Genomic DNA, 21,362 nt, shown 5'->3' with positions numbered 1-21,362 from the left:
TAGCAATTATATTTTGAAATTGTGATTTCAAAGAGGCAAAGAGGGAGGACCCAAAAGATTTTTAAGCCTATGGTAACCCAAAGCTGGAAATGGCATCTTTTAGCTTAGACTGAGTCCAAAAATGGTTTGGGTTGGAAGGGACCTCAGTTGGCTGAGGGTCATCCCAGAGCACATGGCACAGGATTGTTGTGGAATAGCTCCAGTGAGAGACTCCACACACTCCAGCCTCTGCGGGCACCCTGGCCTAGCGCTCAGTCACCTGCACACTAAACAAGTTCTTCCTTGTGTGTCTGTTTCTGCCCTTTGCCTCAATGGTGTCCCATTGCTGGGAGCACCGAGCCGAGCCTGGTCCCTCCTCTGACAGGCAGGGAAAAGGTCCCTTCTCTTCATGCTTATTTTTATCAGTCAGAGGAATCATCTCCCATATCAGCACCGTTTTCATTGTCCATACAAACAATAATTCTCAGGGTGAAAATATTTCACCTTACCACCAACAAATGAATCCTCCAGTTGTTGTTTCTGTGGACCTCAATTGTTTTCCACGCGTTGTGGTAAAAGGAAATATTAAATCTGGGGCGGGCGCGGTGTTTGCCTGAGGCAGCCCGCAGAGCGCGGTGGCCGCCATCGGCGCTGCATTGCTCAGGCCTGGCGGCGGGCGGAGCGGCCCGGCCCTCCCGGCACGGCCCGGCCCCGTACGGCCCGGGAACGACGCGCGGCTGCGGTGCCGGTGCGTGGGGAAGGGCGGGAGGCCGGGGCGGGCTGTGGGGGCTCCAGCTGGGCTCCTTTTCTCGGGGGCACGGGCGGCCGAGGGGGTCCCAGCGCGGGGAGAGGCTGTGGCTGCAGCGGGGCGGGCCGGCGAGGGGCGGGCCGGGAAGGATGGCGGAGCCGGGAATCGATGGGGAGGCTGGGCCCCGCCATCCAGAGCGCCTGGACAGCCGTGTGGAGGCGTCGGCAGCTCCTGAGCCCCAGCCCTGGCAGAGCTCGGCCCGGGCGCACCACGGGCTCGGCAGGCACGGCAGCCGTGAGAGGGAGAGCTGCAGGGCAGCCTGTGAGTGCTCTGGAAACGAGGGCTTGGCACAGAAAATAGTCTGTGAGTAGCGAACAAGACAGTGGTAAAATATTCCTAGAGACAGGACGAGGAGCAGTGGTCATAAACTAAAACACAAGAAGTTTCACCTCAGCATGAGGGAGAACTTCTTCACATCGAGGGTAGCCGGGCACTGGAAGGGTGCAAATGCAAACTTGAGATTAATTTTCCATTTATTAAGGCATTTAAAGGTATCTGCTGTGTTCAGCTTGCCTGTGATGTGCTTCCCTGCCTGGTAAGGCACACTAAAGGACAGTAACCTTGTAAGTTAAGGATTGTTTGACTCTTCCGCTTGTCTTCTGTTCATCTTGGTTGCTTAGAAAACCACTCAATCAATGTATTTTTTTTTTCAAAGCATGTCAGAGGATTACAGGTGGAAAAGGAAAAGCCAAGAAAAGCTTTTAAAATATTACAGCATAAAGAAATATGGCCTGAATGGAGTTGTCTGTGCCATGCAATCGCCGTGAAGTTTTGTAATGGCAGAATCTAGGTCCTCAGGAATCAAAAGATCCCGAATAAGTTTGTCACTCAGTACAAATAAGAAGAAAAAAGAAACAAAAAAAGTGGAAGTTACAGGAGCACCATCTACGCCTTCAGCATCATCCTCTATTACTTCCTTTTTTAAAAATGTCCCCCCTACCAAAATTAACTGTCCCATGTGTGGGCAATTGGTGCCAAGATATGGAATAAATGAGCACATTGATGAAACATGTCAGAGAAACCATAGTGAGATTGGTGTCACTGATGCTACACTGAATTCTTTTAGGAATAAGAATCCCCCAGCTGCAAATCTGAACAATAATTCCAGCTCATATTTTTCGAAAAACCTCTTAAATCTAGAAACAAATCCTTCCAAAAGTGATTTATTGAAAACAGGAGGGAGTGCAGCACAACAGACTAGTCCTTACTTTAGCAGTAATAGTTCAGTCTTTAGTGTTAACAATGAATCCCAGGCTCAAACAGTTAGAATAGTCTCCTTGGGAAGCTTGTCTTCAAAGCTGTCCAGAAGACGCTGTCTGCAGGGAGGAAAACAAGTCTTGTATGAAGAGATCAACTCTTCACCTCCAGCTGTTCACAGTGCCTGTGGAAGTGCTGCAGCTCCAGGTGATGATGGTGATGAGATTGATGCTGGGCAGAGTTCTCAGAAAGAAAATCAGCCTTCTCAGAGAGAGCACCAGGAACAAAATTTTTCAAAGAGGGAATCTGAATTTCAAAATGAAATAAACAAATGTAATCGAGAAGACCTTCTAGATACGGTTCAAGTACCTTTACTGGCTGATAACAGTAATGACAAAAGTTTCCCATCTGATACAAGGAGCACCAAAACAGAAGGCAGGTCTGAAGATGGGATACTTAGTCCTGATAAATTTGAAACATCTCTAGCCATCCATACTTCAGCAGGGCTGACCAGTAATTTGGAAGTCGAGACTCAGCCTCACATTGAGGTTACTCCTTCTTCAAAGACAGAAGTGAACTGTGGGACAGAAGATTGCTTTAGCAAGGATGAGGCAGAGGTGCTTCCTGTGGAAGTTCTTGAAGACTTTAAGAATGACATGAACCATACTTTGTTAGAAACTGTGGAAAAGGCAGAGTCTCAGGATTCTACTGCAGACATTCTAGACAAAATAGATGAGGTCCTCTCTGTGCCCAGCTCTCCTGGTCACCCATACTACCTCCAGAATTTTTTAGTAATACTGCGAGCAGTATTGGAGAATGAAGATGATGTCAGACTATTTAATGAACAAGATCTGAACGTTATAACCAAGTTCTACAAATTATCAGGTATCTTTTTAAAAAAAATACATTTCCATATTTCTTGTTGTAGAGAGCATTGTTACATAGTTTTATGTGAGAAGTGCTATATCAATTGACAACTTAATTTGATGAATTATTTAAGAGAAGAAGCTCCTTTTTCTGAGATGTACCCCTCAGTGGCTTTTTGTAAATAAACTCTTCTAATGTTGTTACATCTCAGGTACAGCTCCTGAGAGAATGGGGTGGGACAGCCTCCCACAGTGCTCCCAGCAGCCTGGCTTGCATTCTAATGGATCTGAGCTGGCCATGGAGACAAGCAGCCAAACCCAGGGGAGAGTCTGCAGAGCCCATTGGTGCACTCCAGACCATAAGAATATTACAGTAGTGACATCTTGGAGCTTGGTAATGCCTTGTTTATCTTGAGGTAGTTAAAGGGGAATATATGAAGAAGGAAAGCAACAACTCCCTGAGGCAAGCAGTACACGCACATCAATCACATCCAAAGATCCAGGAATAAACTCAGGCTAGTAGTGTATGCAGGCACTGGCTACTTTGACAAACACTAAAAGAGATGTTCAGGATACACCTTCCCCATTTCCACACTCTGTTTCCACATGAAGAACACTGATCAATAACAGGAGCTTGTTCTGTTAGATAAAAGAACTTGTTTCTCTTTCAGTAGTGTGATTTCAGAATTCCCCTCTCCTGTGAATTGGGAATATAGAAAGAATTACTGCAAAGTGGTGCTGATAAATCCATATCTGCACTGGATGTGAGGGTCATGGATGAAACAATCTCTCTTTACAGGACAGGAAAGATGCAGCAGTTGAGCTGTGAGAAGTGAGATGATAGCACTAAGTCAATAGATAACAAATCCTGGACAACTGACAGATGGATGTCATTGCCTTCAAGAAATACCAGGCAGGATACTTTAAAAGTTCAGGTAGAAGAGTTATCTGTCCCACATGAGAAGTTTCTACCCAAGTTCATCTTTCAGTTATCATAACAGAAAAAAGCTCACACACCTCCTTACTCAAGTTGCTTGAATATAGGTATTTTCCAGTATTTAATTATTTTCTGCTGAAATGTCTACCATTCTTCAGTGAGTTTTCTCTAACTCAGTGTAAGTTTATGAAGCTTATTCTGAAATTATTATTGCAGCACTAGTTTGGTCAGTTCTGTGGTCTGGAGAAAGAATGTCCACGTGTTAACCTTTTTCCAGAATGATAAAAATTAGGGACAGACTTTAAAGGAGTTATAACCCCACAGAGAAAATGACAAGCTTATATGTCTGAATGTAGTTCTCCCAGTGAACTGATCCTGGAAAGATTCTATTAAAGAAAAGGCTGAAAAAACTTTATAAGGACAGGAGAATTGTTAAATAAATATTTAGCGTTTATCTTCCATTTCTTAAGTATGTCTAGGTCTGGTAATGTTTCAGTGTTTTTTATTAATGATCAGTTTCAGTGAAGCAGCAGCAGACAGGGGTAAAAAATTTAGAAGTTAATGGGGATTGAATTAAGTATTCAAAAGGTTGTTGAATGTAGTAATAATAGCTAGACTATTTTCAGCTAAAATTTAATAAGCTATTTTGTTGAATTTCAGCATTGTTAGTATTTAAAAAGTCTTTTTAAAAGGTACTTTAAAAGAATACTTCCCTGAAAAAAACCAAATGAATAGGACGTTCTTTTTTCTCATTGTTTTCAGTAGATATGTTAGTATAAGTTGGTTTATCTTTGGAAAAATTAGAATCTGAAGAATGCTGTACAGAAAGGTATTCTGTGATTATGAAATTATTCTGTCAGACTGCAGCTTCTTTTGTTCCCTAGCATGAAATATTTGGTTATTGAATGACTGTTTAAGAAAGCAAAAATACCTATGTAATAACAGAAAGTGCAGGGTTGAAAAATTAAGTTCTTTTTCTATAAAACTAAATATTTCTTGAAGGGTAAGCATGTCAAAATGCATTTTAGATTAATGTACATTACCTACAAAATATGTTGTAATACTTTTCCACATACAAAACTTAAAGCTTCTAATACACTTATTAATTACTTGGAAAGGTAAGACTGATATTTTACCAAGTCTGCTTGTAGAACACAGGGAGATTTAAAATGTTTTAGAGAGTATTTATATCAAAATAATTTTTCTTACATCAAAGTACTGTGTTTAGAATTTACTCTTCTTTTTGTCTTTCCCTGCTTTAAATAAAATTTGCAGTTGGTGGGCAGAAATTGTACGTGAGACTTTTTCAACGCAAGCTGAACTGGTTAAAGGTGAACAAAATAGAATATGAGGAGATAAGCATGAATTTGTCACCAATAATTGAAGAACTGGCTGAGGCCAGATTTCTACAAACAGGTAAGGCCAGCATTAATAAACCTCTAAAATACTACAAATAAAATCTGAAATTGTGGCATGTTAGAGATCAATGCACTTCATGCTTGTCTGTGCTTTGGAAAGAGAATAGAGGAACAGAATAAAGGCTTCAGGTAGATGAATGGTCTTGTGAAAATACAAATAGTGCAACTTAGATAATGGAGAAGATCAGTTTTTCTGGGCAGCATTTTTTTAATAACTCAACAGAATTTTTTAATCTTTGCAGTTGTTTTGAAGTTGTAAAGAGTGTTCTTTTTCTGGTTATTCCATTCCTTCAAAACAGACCTGTGAAAGGGTCCAGAAGAAGGTGCAGAAGAATTTCAAGGTGAACCAGATTGTATTTGTTAATACATTTTTTAAGAGCCTGATGCCTGTATAACTTAAGTCAGAGTTACAAGGTGGTTATATACTTGAATTATAAGAGATCAATGTAACCTGATATAGCTATGTAACCTGATATCAGTATAAGCTAAATCATGACTTTTTATATATCTGTATAATCTGATATCAATATAATCTGAATCATAACTTTTATACGAATATAACCCAAATCATAACTTTTTTACCTATATAACCAGATATAAATAATTTTCCATACAATGTAAGGGAGTGTATGGTTAACTAGTTGCTTAATGCTGAATAGACAAAAATGAAGAAAAAGACTCAGCAGGTAGATAGTTTCAGAGATCAATAAGTATAGTACTAATGAGGAGTTGGCAAATGTGTAAAGCAAATTAGCCACAAAATAAAAAATTTAGACTGGTTAGGACCAGGCAGACCAAGGAGCACCATAGCTGTGCATGCTCCAAAACCAGAGTTGAAAAGTTCAGATGTGAAGAAGGCTTTGGAAGCCTTCATCAAAGGCCCCTGATGTTCCCCGAGCTGGGGAGGTGCAAGCACAGTGCAAAAGAACAATGTAATAACCATCAGGTCATACCATGTAAATTAATTCTGGTGTGTATATGATGTTGATCCAGTGACACAGTAACACTAAGCAATACTTACTGTGTAAATATTCCACAGCACTTGACAAAGATGGCTGAGTTAGGAGGAGAAATCCCCCTCACCTCCAGCGCTGCAATAAACAAATACCTGCTCTACAGACACCGGCCTATGGGGTTTTATTTCCAGCCATCCAAACCTAAATCGTTCGATTAGTGCTAGGCTGTATGATTGTACCCTGAGCTGTTGCTTCAGTGTATGTGTATAGCACAATAAATACACGTGGATCATTTTACTTTTAGAATCTGAATTGGAAGACCTGTGTGAAGGGTTGGATTTGCTTTCAGCCCCTGAGCTAAGAGCACTGGCAAAAGTCTTTCACTTGCCTAACCCAAACGGTCAGAAACAGCAACTTGTGGATGATTTTCTGAAGTTGTCAAAGCAGCGTTCGATCTTCAGCAGGAGTCAGGCTGGTATTGGGACAGTGATTTTAAAAAGGTAAATGTTTACAGCTAAATTTTGCAGGTGAATGGACGTTGTGCTTCAAATGACTGAAATCTAGATGCCTTTTCAAGAGAGGGATGCATTTAGTAAATTTATTAATAAAAAAGGTGGCATTACATTTCAATTCACAGTCAAAGGGAAGGGTAAATACTAAACTGCATAGTCAGTCTGCTTCTTTCAAGGAAAACCAAGTTTATGCTTTAATTGGCTTGAAAAAAATTGTTCTTATACTTCATTCAGTATACTTTAGTTTTTACAAGTCATGGTAAAAACCATGTTATAATATTTTTATTTGTCCTTCCAGGGTGAAAGACCTGGCTGGAAAATGTGTCAGGGTGTGCAAAGGCACTCGGGCTGTCTTTTCCCGAATCCTGCTGCTGTTCTCACTGCCTGAGTCGCTGGAGGAAGAAGAAGCCAGCAGTGCTGGGCAAGGCCTGCTCTCCACTGTCCTTAGGGCAAACATGGGGCACATGGTGTTCCCCAGTTACGCAGTAAACAGGAAAACACAGGTCTTCCAGGACAGAGAGGATCTCATCAGGTAAGAAGAGCTTTGGCAACTTGGAACTCTGTTCATTTCTAGAAAAGCTTTACTGCAAGACTTGTGCAGGCCAATAAGAGTCCAAATGTAGAACTCCAGCTGTAAATATTTAGAAGTGTTACTTTTGCAATTATTTTAAGTACATTTTTGTATTGAGGCAGGGCTTGTAATTCACAGTGGCTTGCACTTTGAAACAAAATAGCTTATTTATTTGCTTCATGATCATGTGATGAAAGCTGTTTCTTCATTTGCTGTGCTGATTCTGAGCTAAACAAAAATTATATTCTCTAGTGTTAAGTAAATTTAAACATGATGTGCCCTGCTAGTTTAAACTCTGCTAATTCTACAAGATTAGGAATAAAGATGGCTGCATGTCTTTGGAGACTGGAAGGAAAAGAATTTACTTCTTTCAGCTATAGATGCTTTTTAAGTGTAATAAAGTTGTAGTTTTTTACCACAGGTATGCAACTGCTGTTCATCTCTCAAATGATATAGCCACCTCTATGGTAAATGGGAACTGGGAAGAAGCTAATAATCTCTATTTGTGTGCTAAAGAAACCTGGAGTGAACTGAAGAATCACCCCTCTTTGAGGTAGTAAACTGGAAACTGTTAAGTGTATTATCTTACCTTGGGTACTTTTCCTTTGGAGAGAGGCTTATCAACTAAGGATGTTATTTAAACCTGATAAAGCAAGAGACTTCAATGGTCTTGAAAGCTTGGAACTTCCTGACTGTTTAGCTTTTGAGTTACAATATGAAAAGACTTTTTTTATAAAATCATGGGAAAGAGTTGGTAGGCATGGATATAGCACTAGAACAATTCTATTCTATGTGCCAGTGCAGGAAAACAAGAGCCTTATTTTTCCCTTGTCACAGGTTTTTTTATTTTTTTAAATGGCTTTCAAACAAATGGCAATAAGCAGAAATTAAAATTGACTGTGAACAAAAGGATGTTGCGAATGTTATGGGAAAACATGCTGGGTTATTCATGTCTTTAGATTTCCAAGTGGGTGTTGCTCAGGAAATGTTATGGGATATCTGAGAACTGAAATAACATGTGTTGGATTTGAGGTGTTTTTCATCAGTTTTTCTTTTATTTTGTTTTCTGGTTTAATGACATACTCCAGGTTAAAGCCTTATGTTTGGCATTATATTCAATTCCGTGGCAACTGACTTAAAATAATATTCATAGAGGCTAATCTGGAGGTCTGTTCCATTTTACACTGAAGACAGTGGAAAAATCTACTTTGATTTTAGTAAAACATTCAGGACAAAAGACTTTATTCTGAAACACAGAGGTGCCTACTGAAAAGATGTTAGTCTTCTTTTGTGGCAGGAAACTCCTGTTCAAGACATTTTACTTTGTTCAGCTTTGTTTCTGAAGTTAAACTGCTGACTTATGAGAATGAGTTGGAAACAAAATGTGATGTAGTAAGTTACTGTTTTGTGTCTGTTATGAAACTGATGAACTGATAATTCTACTGGTGTTGAAATTAAAGTATGCTGTGCAAGTGCAGCTTGTATCTGCTCCTTAAGCAAAACTATTGCCTTACCTTTGGGTTCTTGACTTTGCAGCTGGGATACTCCAGTTCAATTTGGATATATAAGGCATTTAATGTGGTAAATGCTTTAGGTATAATATTCTTAGTAAAACTGACATGATGAAATTGAGCTGAACTGCTCTTATTTTTCAGCTATCACAGACTTTTACCTGATTACCTGCGACGTTTCACAGTCGGCTGGGTGTACACAAGAATCCTTTCTCAAGGAGTTGAAATTCTGCAGAGACTTCACAAGTATAAGGTAAACTGGTGAGGTGAATAGAAATACGTGCTTGATTTTTGTACATCAATATACATTTCTGATGTGGCTGGAAAATGGTGGTTATGTTTGCCAGAGCTTGCTATGGTTCTAGTAGCAGGTTACTTTTAAGGGAAAAGAGCCTTTTTTGTGCTGCTTTAGAAAGTTTTAAATTGTTTTGATTTCTGCTTATGCTTTGAAGATCTACCATATGTAATACATCATAAAACTATTGCTGAGATATGCTTGTTTCATTATTTAAAGGTAGCTGTGTTTCACTAGATTTGGCTATTGCTTTTAAATGAGAAAAATCTTGGAAAAGAAGTCTTCTAGAAAACGTTGCCCCTTAGGGAATTCACATCTCCAAAGGCTTCTGACTTACATGTTAATCAGATTTTTTTGAAAAAGACTTCACCTCTGCAAAAAAGCAACAAGTAATACTTAAGATACTTTTCATATACAATAAGGGTTACAGAAAGGATAAAAATACTGCCTATTTGGCAGCTAACCTTTAAGTTTACATAAAAATAGAGATATTCTAGAGTTTTTAAGATACATGTAAGGATCTGAAATGGGTATATTGGGTAACAGAGTAAAAAGTAGGTTTGGATTGTCCAGAGACAAGGTTTCTGTAGTATTCATTAGTTAGAAGGGAAAGTGACAGGCTAACTTGAACTTGGTTTTGTAATCGAACTAATAAAGGTACAATCCCATTGCTACAGGAAGCAGTGCAGCAGCTGCAGAGCCTCCTGGCCCAGGATGTGTATTGTGCTGACAGCAGAGGGAGATGGTGGGATCGGCTGGCTCTGAATTTACATCAGCACTTGAAAAACACTAAGAAGGTATCTTCACAGCTGCTGTTGGAAAGCTGGAAACACTGCAGGCATTGCCTGAAATCATTTCTTTAAGTATTTCTTATGGAAAGAACAGTGGAGTAGAGTCTCCTAAAAATGCAGATTTTGTTAGGGATCCTAAGGTCAGACAACCAGTTTCAACTAAGAAAATGAATCCACTTCCTTAATCTTATACTGATCAGTAGAAACGGAGAGGACTTTATTTTTTACTGTAATTTGAATCCAGAAGCCTCCCTGTGCAAAAAGTTACTCGTTGGTTAGAACTTCACCACATCACTTAGCAAGGTACCCTGTCCTGTTCTTACACTCACATGTTTGTGTGCTTAAATCAATTGCTCTTGTACAGAGAGGTGTGAGAGGTGTGTGTAAATTGTTGTTTGTCCCCTTGCTGTTTGCCAGGCCATTGGCTGCATCCGGAGGGGGCTGGCAGACCCAGCTGTGCGCACCGGGCACCGCCTGTCCCTGTGCCAGCGCGCCCTTCGCATCAGGGACTCCCCGAGCTGCCGGCAGTTCCAGGGGCTGCTGCAGGACCTGCCCATCCTGACCGTGCACGATGTGACTCACGTAAGCACGGGAGCAGCGACTCGTGGGCTCTTTTTACTTCTGACAAGGAAAAGTAATCTGGGAGTCTTGCTACATGCTGTGCACCAGCCTCTGATTGACATGGTGCAGGAAAAGGAATACAAATGTGTTTCTAAAACAAAAGCCCCTTGTAAGCAAATAGTTCTACGTCTGATAGCTTCTTATCTGAAGTTAGTCAGCTGTACACTGATCTAATTTGCATTGCTTTATATTTGTTATAGATGTGATCAGCCATAAACTCCACCAATTTATCAGTAATGCCTTAGAGCCTTTCTGGCTGAAGAGTCTGATCAGATCAGTGCATTGCCTCTGGTGCCAAGCATTCTGTGTGCTAGATGAAGTTATAGTAACCTTAGCATGTAGTCAGCATTAGATTAATGGCTAAAAAAAATGCCACTGTTCTTTTAGGAACCTTTGGAAGTTTTGCATTCTAAATATGTGTTATGCAAATATTCAGTGTGGGGCACTTGCATCATATTGGAATGAATTTTTTAAAAAGTCTATCTTTTCCATACCATTGTAAAGGAAATTCTGTCTGGGCAAAATCAAAGCAGAGCCTCAGTTCCTCTCTCAGCCTCCTTATGACATGTCTCCCTGCAGCCCTTCTTTGTCTCAGCCCAGAGTCTGTCTCCTCAGTTTTCTGTGGTTTTGCTCCTGGTCCTGCATACACAAAGTCTACATTCCCATCTGCCCAGAATTTTGGTAGACATTTGTTTTCTTAAAAATGTGAGGGTTTATAAAAGCTAGAGAGGATGGTTACACAGGAATGACAGGTTAAATTTTATTCAGTTGATTTTTGGAAACAAATCTAGTCCTGATTTTAAGAAAACTGAAAAGAGGATTTGGGACTAAAGATTTTTTAAATGTGATGCTGGAAAATAACCAAATGTTTTAATATGTTCAGGTTACCATCAGTGGAAAGATGTGTCCTCAGACGGGAATGGGAAAATCTGTGTTTCTCATGGAGGACATTGGTGATGGAGAAGGAGGCGAAGACTGCAGGGTATCCACAGTCATGTGCTCAGTTGAGGAGCTGGCATTAACTCATTACAGGAGGAATGGTTTCGATCAGGGTAACAGTACTGTTGGTTTGGGGATATTTTGCAGAAAAATAATTGTGGGAGGAAGTAAAGAAACTATTTACTAATCGGTTTAGTTAACAGACCAGTTTTAGCTGATTTCATTAGGCCAGGTTTTAGGCTGATTCTGTTTCCTTCCCAATCACCTCTAATACATCACTTCCTTACCAAAGTGCTCTAATATGTATTTTCAACCTGACCTGCTTCCTGGCCTTTAATAATTTGCTGCCTTCAGTTACTAAAGATGGTTTTGAAATGTATTGGGAAAAACCTCAGTGTTTTTTCTTCATCTACACAGAAAATTGCTTACTTTGCCTTCCTTACCATTGAACAGCTAAGGATAAAACAGCATTATTATTTAAGGTAGTGTCACTAAGGAAATTTAAACTTGCACTGCTTTTTGGTACTAGATGACCGTGAAAACAGTATATACCAATAGTACAACACTGCAGGATTTTTTTAAAGGCTGTATTAGTAGTTTTTTCGTGTATTTTTACAATTTAGGAGCTATGAAAAGCCATCAACTAGTAAGACTATATAGGTCTGTTTTACAGGAAAAAAACAAATTTCAGAAAGGTAGGCAGATTATTTTTAAAGATAAAATTTGTATCTTTCTATAAAATATATATGTTAATATAGTCTTTTATTTTATTGCTAATACTGTTGCAGCAAAAGTGGCCATATCAGAAAAAGGTAAATAGGAAGGGAACAATATTTAGAATTTGGGAGAATTGTGCTGAAATCCCCACTCAGTTCCTCACTCCCACCCACTCATCATTGGTCTTCTTGGCTCAGTGCAGTTTTTAGCACACAGTGGCCAGGTGTGATTCAGTGATGATCCAGAATGCCTGTGCCAGCTCCATGCACACACCCCAACACACACGTGCTCTCTCTCATGTGTATGAGGTATCATGCATGTATAATGCATATACACTATATTATATGGTATATAACATATAAAAGGCATAATATTTACAATGAAATAGAACAGATCTATAGAATAATATTTTATATAAAATCTAATTATATGCTATAAATATATGTCATGTTTCAAATATATTATTATTATCATCCATATTGTATCTTTTTTTATGTTAAAAAGGTTGTGTATTTAAAAATTATCAGAGTTAGCCCAGTAAGCTTAATAGGGGCCAGACAGGGATGGAAACTGTGCTGCAGCTGAAGCCCCCTGGCATGGGAGCAGCAAGCCTGGGGAATGGGGCAGAATGAAGTGCATTTGCAGCTGCAGTGGGAATGTGTGCTGACACCAGCTGGCCATGAACCTGCACATGGCATATTTCTGCTTTGGGTCATGATGGCTCAGTAGCTCTTCATATGACATTGCTGTAGAAATTAATGTTTCCATTTTTATGAAATTCTGCCATTTAGGTATTCATGGGGAAGGCTCAACGTTTATTACACTGTATGGGATTCTAATGTGGGATATCGTTTTCATGGATGACATACCTGACGTGTTCAGAACTTCCTATCAGGTAATTTTGAAAGGCTTTCTTTAATTAATTTATTTGCTCATTGCTGTAGTCTCAATAACCATGTTAAAATCTTATTTGGGATTAGATTAACGTTTTATTCTGAGGGACTTTCCAGACAGATCTTGGTGTTCATTTTATTATTTGTTCTATTTGGTTTACTGCCAAGGACCTCTTCAGTAACCAGTTGCTGTGTCGGACTGGATTCACAGTTAGAGAGGGTGAGATTGGCCTGGTTAAATGCTTGTGTCCTGTAGCTGAGCTCACTGGGCAAGGTGCCCTTGATAGCCAGTGGAGAAGCACTGCTGTGTCCCAGCCTAGATCCTCTCGTTAGAAGATGACACATTCCATTGTAAAAAAATAAGTCTGTTTCTTTTCAATAGCCTTATTTTTAAACTCAGGTTTTTTAACACCTCCACCCACCCCATCATATTTTTGGGATGATTCCAGGTGAACTTGTGGGTTTATTTTTCTTCACCATCTGAAGCAGAAGATGTGGCTGAGCTGAAAATCACCAGACTCACAAGTAGGACAGGAAGGGGACAGTTGTAACTCCAAAGGCCATACAAAACTGTGAAATGGAATTCAAACAAATAGCTCTTCTTGTCCTTATTAATTCAGAGCAAAGCTATCATGATCCTCGGGCATCAACAACGAGGAGCTGACAGCTCACACCTGATTCTCTCTGTCATTCCTCGGCTGTGTTTTGTGGGATTATGTGTAGCAGCTGTTTGTGTTTGTTTCCTAAGCACTGCTTTTGAAAAGCTGGTGGCTCTCGGGCCCTGCCTGTTCAGCAGCGTCGAAGCTGAATTGCTGCAGGGGCTTTTTACACGCTGAGCGTTCAGCGCTGTCCCGGGACTCTCTGTGCGCGCTGGAGGATCCGCCCCGGCTTCATCACGGCTTTGTTCTTTCACCTCAAACTGCTCACCGTGCCTGAGCAGTCTTGATCCCGATTCCAGATCCCGCCTGGAACGTTCCTGCTCAGAGCACTGGGAATGCGCAGAATTCTCTGTCTGTTAAGGGAAACCTCTGTCTAGAGTTCAAAACAACAGAGCAGAGGCCGAGATGTGGCCAGTGTTTGCTGAACTGGCCCTTGGTGTTAAAATATATGCAAATTTTCCCCCATTTAATAAATATTTATGTGGTGGGCATATTCAAGATAAATCAGCTCAATGTTTGAGTGACTTTGTAGTTAACAGAAGTACGAAGTACTGTCATTCTGGGAATAGCTGCTGTAGTGGCAGTTCCTGAGACCTGCATTTACCTTTTCATCCAGACATTCCCCCTGGATTTATACACTGACAGCTTCTATGAGAACAGGAGGGCTGTCATCGAGGCCAGACTCCAGCAGCTTCACACAGCTTCCTCAGAGACACTGGCAAAGTTGGTTGCTGATGTCTGGACCGCTCAGGAGGGAAAAGCAGCAGCCCTGGTTAACTGGGGACGTTTTGTTTCCCTCCAGCAAGTCCAGGTAAGTAACTGTTGCCCAGCATGGGCACTCCAATTAGGTTTGACATTCAATTACACATGACCCTTGTGTACTCACAGGTTGTATTGAGGCACTGAGCCATGGCAGATGGAGAGTGGTGGGAGGGAGGAACTGGGATTAGCGATTATTGCACTGAAGTCCCTGCATCTGAAAGGTAGTGTTACAATTTTCTTATATGGCCACTTTTCATGAAACAGTAGCTGGGAGCACAGCAGGGAAATCCACGTAAAAAACACCTACTTGTGTTTAAACAGAGTTGAGCTGGGCCCTCCAGTATTCTTGAGAGGGTTGGGAAATGGTTCTGCAGGAAATTAAAACCAGCCCCAGCCAAGCAGCAAACGTTGTCTTGCAGAGCCTGGTGTCTTGCCTTGGAGGAACGTTCCTGAGCGGTGTTTTCCGGCGGCTTTCTAGGGACCTGCGGCACTGCCGGGGGGGGCTGCCCGACCTGCTCGTGTGGCGCTCCCACAGCCAGCACTTCAAGGTGGGTGGGAAGCACGGGAGTACTCAGTGCTCAGCTGCCTTCCTTCGTGTAAAACCTTGCACTTGTCAGCCCATCCAACTTGTAATTTCCTGTGGCGGTGGAGTCAGATCTGCAGCTCTGCCCTGCCCCCACGGAGCAGTGGGTGGTTATCTGCTCCTCCAGCGGCTGTGCTGGAGCTTTAATGGGCATTGGGAGCAGCAACGATCAACATTGGCTAAGGTTGGTGTAGAAAAGATCTTTGATTAATCGTAATGTAAAGCACCTGTCAGCAATCAGCCACACATTGACTGTTGTTAGGAGGGCGTTCTACTGGCACCACTTAGACAAACTCGGGACTATTTGTGTACAACAACTGTGTCTGTGTCTGCTATAGAAACTGAGTAAACAGTCATGGATGGTGCCTTGCATGGCAGTGGAATAGCTACTTGAAGACTGCTGGACATTTCATCTGTTGGAACAACTTGTAATGTGTTTATGATACAAAGCTGAATAGCAGAAGTTAGTTCTCTAGAACACCTGAATAAGGTGCTGTCAGTATCAGCTGTAACAGGTGAGGGGGTAGACAATCGATTTTTCAGTATGAGAGATCTTAATTCACTAGGGGTTCTGTCTGTGTTTTGGTGGATATTTGCTATACAAAATTTCATTCTCTTACAGTTAAATTCTGAAATAATGAGGTAATAATTCAGCACCCACTGCACCTTCCATTGTGCTAAAATCTCTATTATTTTTGTTGCAACTAACAGCTGTAAAAAAAATGTGTGGGAGCTAATGATCTTCCAGTTTCCTCAGGGACACACTTCTAACCATCCCCCTTTCCTTGCAGCTGGTGGAGGTGAAGGGCCCTCACGACCGCCTGTCTCCCAAGCAGATGCTGTGGCTGAGTGAGCTGCACAAGCTGGGGGCTGCAGTGGAGGTTTGTCATGTGCAGGACGTTGGAGGCAAGAGCAAACGCCTCAGCTGACAGAGGTTGGATCATGTGGGGAATTTGGGTGTTCTTAAACACCAGTGGCTGCTGTTGCTTATTAAAAATAATTTGTTAAAAAATTCTGGTTTCTTGGAACATTACCGTAGTCCTTTTTAGCACAAAACATTCTAAAATATAATTTGCAAAAACGGTCAGTATGATTTACTGCATATCACTTTGTGTTTAGAAGAGCAGAGCCCTTCCCTTCTCTCCACAATTCCTGACTTACTCTGTGAGGTAATCTGGGGTTTGCCCACTGAAAAGTAAGAGCTGCCTTCAGACTGGTATGCCCTGAGAACATCTCTACAGAAGTTGGGCCATCAGGTCCTGCTCATTTCCATGGTGCCCTTGTGGCCTAAATTCATTGTTGGGCAAGTCTCCTTGCAAGGTAAGTTCAGCCCCTTGCCAGGATTGTCAGGTCCAGTGTGGTTCTCTTCCTGTCCTCACTTACCATTATATATTTGAATTTTGCACTTGTACATAAAGAGATACAGGTGTTCAAGGATGACAGAGAGTAGGGCATAAAGCATTAACGCTGTTCTAATGTGCTCCTGTGTATGAAAGGTTAATTTATTTAACAGCCCTTTCTGTTGTATCTGGATTACCTGTATAAAGGGAAATATTTCTGGTAGTTGACAAGAATTGTCAGTGCCAAAATGACCACACTCAGTATAGTCAGTTCTGCCCCAGTAAAACTGATGTTTTTGTTCATTCAGAGGTATGTCAGTCAATTGGAACTAAAAAGATGAATTCCCTTTTAAGACACCAAAATCTCGTGGGTTGCTCTTAATTTTAACACACAGCCAACATCTTTTCTCTGGAGTCTTCATTCTCATACTGAGTAAAATTCCTTGCTATCAGAAATTCTGATCACCATGCAAACTGCAGACACTATAATAGAATATAGCAAGAAGTAAGATAATTTGCACATCATTTTTATTAATAATCTTTCTATAGCACAGAGTCCATGCTATTCTTGGAAAAAAACCACACACACACACAAAATTTATTTTTTGTTAGGGGAAGGGAAAGAAAACCACCTGAATTTCACTGTGGAAAGGTAGGAACTTTTATTGACTCTAATTTACTTCACATTCACAACTCAGCATCAGGATTTTATAATCATCTTCCTGCCACTGCTACTTTACTCAATAAATCATTATCAGGCACAAAGGTTTTAGTTTCAGTTGAAATGGTGAACTCTAAACCATCACAGCAACAGCATTAGAAACCTACTGCCTAGAGCAAGTTGAGGTACAGATTTCTGTCTCTTGGTTAGAGGCAAATTTAAGATTTCATTTTGCTTAAATATATGTTAGAATTTTTTTGGTTTTAATATCTTTCCATCTGAGAATAAGCTGAAAGGTTTGCCCAGCTTGCTACATTTTCATTAAAACACAAGGCAGTTAATTGATCAGAGTGGTATTGCAGGCAAGTGCACATGAAGCACACGTGCAGGCCTGGGCAGACACACACAGACACGGTCCTCAGTGCATTTCTGGAGGCAGGACGTGTGTGACACAGAGGCTGAGGTGCCACCGCAGCCGCAGCCCTGCACTCAGCCCAGCTGCTGCCCTGGGGCTCAGCAGCCACAGCTGCAGAGCTCCCCCTGTGTGGTACAAAGTCATGACTCAGAACAGCTGCAGTAATGCACATTTTCTACAAACACAAAAAGATGAGCTGCTTGGTAGCTTTTCTACTCTTCCAACATGAAAATGGCATTTAACAGTATCTTGTTTTCAATGGTGAACAGAAATGAAAATTTGAAAATATGTGTACATATATATACACAGACATATATATACAACTTGCTTGTCAGTATTCTGTACACAGAAGTTAGATACATACTCACACCCCAAAATTGCTTTTGAAAGTTATTAAAGATATTCAGAACAGTCCCTACTAACTTGATAAGGCAACTGTGCAGAGTGGAGAGTATTTCAAAATCAATACTTGGTACCTGTCTTTCAAAAGTGAATCAAAGTATTGAGCTGTGTAACTCAGAGGAAGCAGCAGCTGCTCAGACTCCTCAGTAAGGCCATGTGACACAAGGAAGCAGAACCTTGTCTTCAAGTCTAGGGAAAGGTGGATCCCTTCCTCTCTGCAGGAGGTGCCCCCTCTCAGCCTCTACTTACCTAACTCCCTTTTTGGAATGGTATAAAATTTCTTTTTAATTCTATTTGGCAAATAGGGATTTCGACAGGTTTTGTTTATTATGAAGGCATATTATTTGTAACCCTCTCCCATGCTATATATATAAAATACAAAGATCCTGTGCAGCATCTGTACACATCTTAGAACTGAAATGTAAAAATGTCTGAAATCTCCTTATAAAAGACAATTCTGTTTAAATATAGTACCCATTTTTTCCCTCAAAGGCTACTAGCCTAAGTATTTTTTAATTTCACCGGCTGCTTTTGTGGAGTAATTTATTTACACATTTTTTGGTACCTTTAAACCAAAGAAGTTATACTTTTACGGAAAGAAAAAAAAAAGAGACACTCTTTAGTTTTAACTGTCATTTTAAAAGAAAAAAATTGGTACCAAAGACACTAAGCACACAGGTTGAGGTCTTTATGTCAAGTATCAGGCCAGGGAAAGCAGTAAGCTAATGGGAAAAGAGGAATGGCAAAAGCAAGCCAATACAAACGTTTGAATAATGAACAAGTGAGAGACTGCTCCAGCAAGCTTGGAAATAAACACAACTGGTTTGTGGACCATTTAACATGCTCAGCTCATCTTACACAGAATTAGGCAATTGAGGTGAATACACGTTTTTTCCTCACAAACAGTTGCCCAGAAGCACCTGGCATTGTGTCACAACAGCCTGTGCCTGCTTCTTTGCATAGGAACAAGGTTTGGAAGTTTGGTAAGGTAAAAAAGGAAGTCCCTTCCCCTGACATTGTTCACCTTTACATTTGGCCCTGCCTTGCTTCCCTCTCCAACCCCAGCAGTGCAAGCACAGCACCACCTTGGAGTCAGGGATCAGCCTGGGAGCCAAACCCCACTTTGTGATTTAGGCTGTGCTGAAGATCACTTTTGGTTTGCAAACAAACAAAAAGATCTCCAACTCCTATCCCCTCCCCTTTTTCTAAACTCAAATACACTGGGTATTCCCGTTCTTTTTTCCCCACTGAGAAAATTGAGAACAGCTCTGAGTCCATTATATAAGGCCTTGGGTGCCTTAACTGGTGAGACAACACGTGGATGGAGGCTCACTGTACAAACAGCGTTGGGGTTTATACAGAAATAATTTAATACAAAATACAGCCTCGCTGATCAGAGAAGGCAGCTGACAGGAGCCTTAACCTATGAGAATGACACATCACTATTTCTCCAAGCTCCTGGAATTCTTCACACTCCTGCCTTTCTCCCTGTGAGTCCTTTTGTGGCACAGCATCCAGGGAGATGCATCATTTAAAAAGGTTTCAGAACAACGAGGAGGCTGCTCCATTAAGCAGAGGGAGGCTGTTGGATGGAATTCCCTCAGGCAGTGCTTGTTCATTGCACTGTCCCTATGGATGTGGAGTCTGCAAAAAGAAGGCACCACTCACTGCTCTTCTTGCAGCACCTGCCTACCAGTGACTGCAGCAACTGCACCCCTCATGGAAATGGGGATGAGGAGCCAGTGCTCCTTTCTGGAATCCAGCAGGGCTCAGGTATGGCTACTGCTGAAAGCTACTTCATCCTACAAAAAAATGAGAGGGTTGGCAGGGATCAGGATCTGTGCAAGGATATAATGCTGAGTAGTTGAGGTGCTCTTATAAAAAGGTGAGGATCTTGTGGGACTTACAAACAAGCTTAACCTTAAAGAGGGAACACCTGCTGTTTCCTGAAATGGAGAGGGGGAAGCAGGGGATGGAACAAGAACTTGCCACAACAATCTGTTTTAAAAAGTTGGGGGGTGTCAGCTGCATTAGAGTAATCCTGCTACTGTTTCCTCCCAATTAAAGGCACTTCTAAAGCTACTACAATACCAAATCTACAGTAAATGTTTTAAGGTTAACAGTGCATTGTCCTGATGTGGATTTCTATAGTCTGAAGTCAAGCTCATGACAAAGAGCACAAATCTGACTAATTGTTAATGAATGCATTTTGGGGAGAGAAGAAAAGGGAGCAACCCCTTCCATGGATACACTGCATTAGCACAATGTAGGGTGATCAGTCATGGAACATGAGTATGTTTGTATCGATGCAAGTAAGTATTACTCCTGATGAGACAGTCTGATAAAATAGTGTATTCCCAGACTTCAGCTGTCAGTTCATCTTCACTGCACTACTTTGGCTTTCCAAGCTGTTTTAGCAAAGGGTCACTTCAGTCACTATCTGGGAAAACAAAGATATTTCAAGCAGAACCCTCACTAACAACCACACCAAGCCTTTCAAATTTCCTAATGAAATGCTCTATAACTTGCAATGAGCCAAACCCCCAAAACCAGGAGGAATTGGGGAGCAGAAGCCCCAGCAGATGAGAACTACTAAAGACAAAATTGTGCGATTTGAAGCATGACTTGCCTTGCTTTTAAATATTTGTGCAAATCTTACATAATGTTTGTATATAAAAATTATTACAGCTTTCAATGCCGCATTTAGCAGTGTTAAGTTAGAAAAGACAAAACGATATGCTGTGTTCTCCCCAAACCTCTAAACCTCCACATCACCTCAGTCTTCATTTGCAAGCGTCTCGGTGGATAGCCAGATTTTGGCACCACTTAAAAATTTGCTTAAAGGTGTTCCCAAAATGCTCCTTCTGCATAGGTTCCCTACAGGAGAAAATGGGAATGAGGAGGAGAGAAAGTCTGGGGCACCTGAGGTGTCATTTAAACCATTTGCTCTGAAGTACATCCTGCTTTGATCCAGTTCTGAGCAGTGGCCTTGCAAGGAGGAGTTGCTCTTGTACTGCCGCAGGCTGCGGTTTAACATGTCCACCTCATCTGCCAGCAAAGAAATTCTGTGGAAAGCAGTGATGGAGCCCCCGTGGTTGATCTGGGCCTCAGGAACCCAGCGGAAGTAGCAGAGTTTCCACAGTTTGATTTGTGTTCCAGAGAGATGGGGCAGAATGACGCCGTGCAAATCAACGGGCTTTGCAAACCAGTCTCTGAAGTACTGCTCCATACTGTGGCTCTGCCCCTCCGCTGGCTGGAAAAAGTCTGGCTTCAGTTTTAGTATCAGAGAGTTTCTTCTTGGAAGGAACTCCTGCTCACTGATGATTCCGTTTTTTAGTCCTGGGGGGACACCTCGCAATGTGGAGCTGTAGTTTTTCTGCAGAAAATAAATACTTGTAGTTTTCCAGTTCTATGCTCATTGGAATAGCAAATTTCCCTGAACTGCCAGGGTGCATCATCCAGAGAAATGCTGTGACCTTTAAATAGTTCTGAGCTTGTGAGTCACTACTGCAGGGCTCACAGGGCAAAC

At 41.3% G+C, this 21,362-nt stretch overlaps 2 protein-coding genes across 5 annotated transcripts in view; one reads left to right on the top strand and one right to left on the bottom strand.

Annotated features, from left to right (window-relative positions):
- The first annotated feature begins 629 nt into the window (after positions 1-629).
- FAN1 (FANCD2 and FANCI associated nuclease 1) lies at positions 630-16,102 on the top strand. 3 transcript variants are annotated; one of them, XM_014874053.2, is made up of 14 exons: positions 630-727; positions 1,443-2,869; positions 5,063-5,203; positions 6,466-6,661; positions 6,972-7,205; positions 7,666-7,797; positions 8,900-9,008; positions 9,728-9,847; positions 10,259-10,423; positions 11,346-11,514; positions 12,910-13,013; positions 14,287-14,481; positions 14,852-14,980; positions 15,807-16,102. In XM_014874053.2, exons 2-14 carry the CDS (start codon positions 1,564-1,566, stop codon positions 15,942-15,944), a joined length of 3,138 nt encoding a protein of 1,045 aa, XP_014729539.2. In that variant the 5' UTR covers positions 630-727; positions 1,443-1,563; the 3' UTR covers positions 15,945-16,102. The 3 variants fall into 3 exon arrangements, 2 of the variants coding, with proteins under 2 accessions (XP_014729539.2, XP_088028561.1); XR_001402929.2 differs by having other exon boundaries at positions 668-727; positions 11,346-11,444; XM_088172435.1 differs by lacking the exon at positions 630-727 and adding an exon at positions 905-1,090.
- Positions 16,103-16,992: 890 nt separating this feature from the next.
- The window catches only part of MTMR10 (myotubularin related protein 10), a 35,822-nt gene continuing 31,452 nt past the window's right edge, over positions 16,993-21,362 (bottom strand). For both annotated transcript variants that reach the window (XM_014874056.2, XM_088172436.1), the window contains one exon: positions 16,993-21,209. In XM_014874056.2, coding sequence (XP_014729542.2) covers positions 20,610-21,209 — 600 coding nt within the window. In that variant the 3' untranslated portion in view covers positions 16,993-20,609. The remainder of the gene's footprint in view (positions 21,210-21,362) is intronic.

Source organism: Sturnus vulgaris, chromosome 13, assembly GCF_052056855.1.
Source record: "Sturnus vulgaris isolate bStuVul1 chromosome 13, bStuVul1.hap1, whole genome shotgun sequence".
Taxonomy (NCBI): domain Eukaryota; kingdom Metazoa; phylum Chordata; class Aves; order Passeriformes; family Sturnidae; genus Sturnus; species Sturnus vulgaris.
Note: the sequence above shows the minus strand (reverse complement) of the source record. Positions and strands in the feature narration are given on the sequence as shown.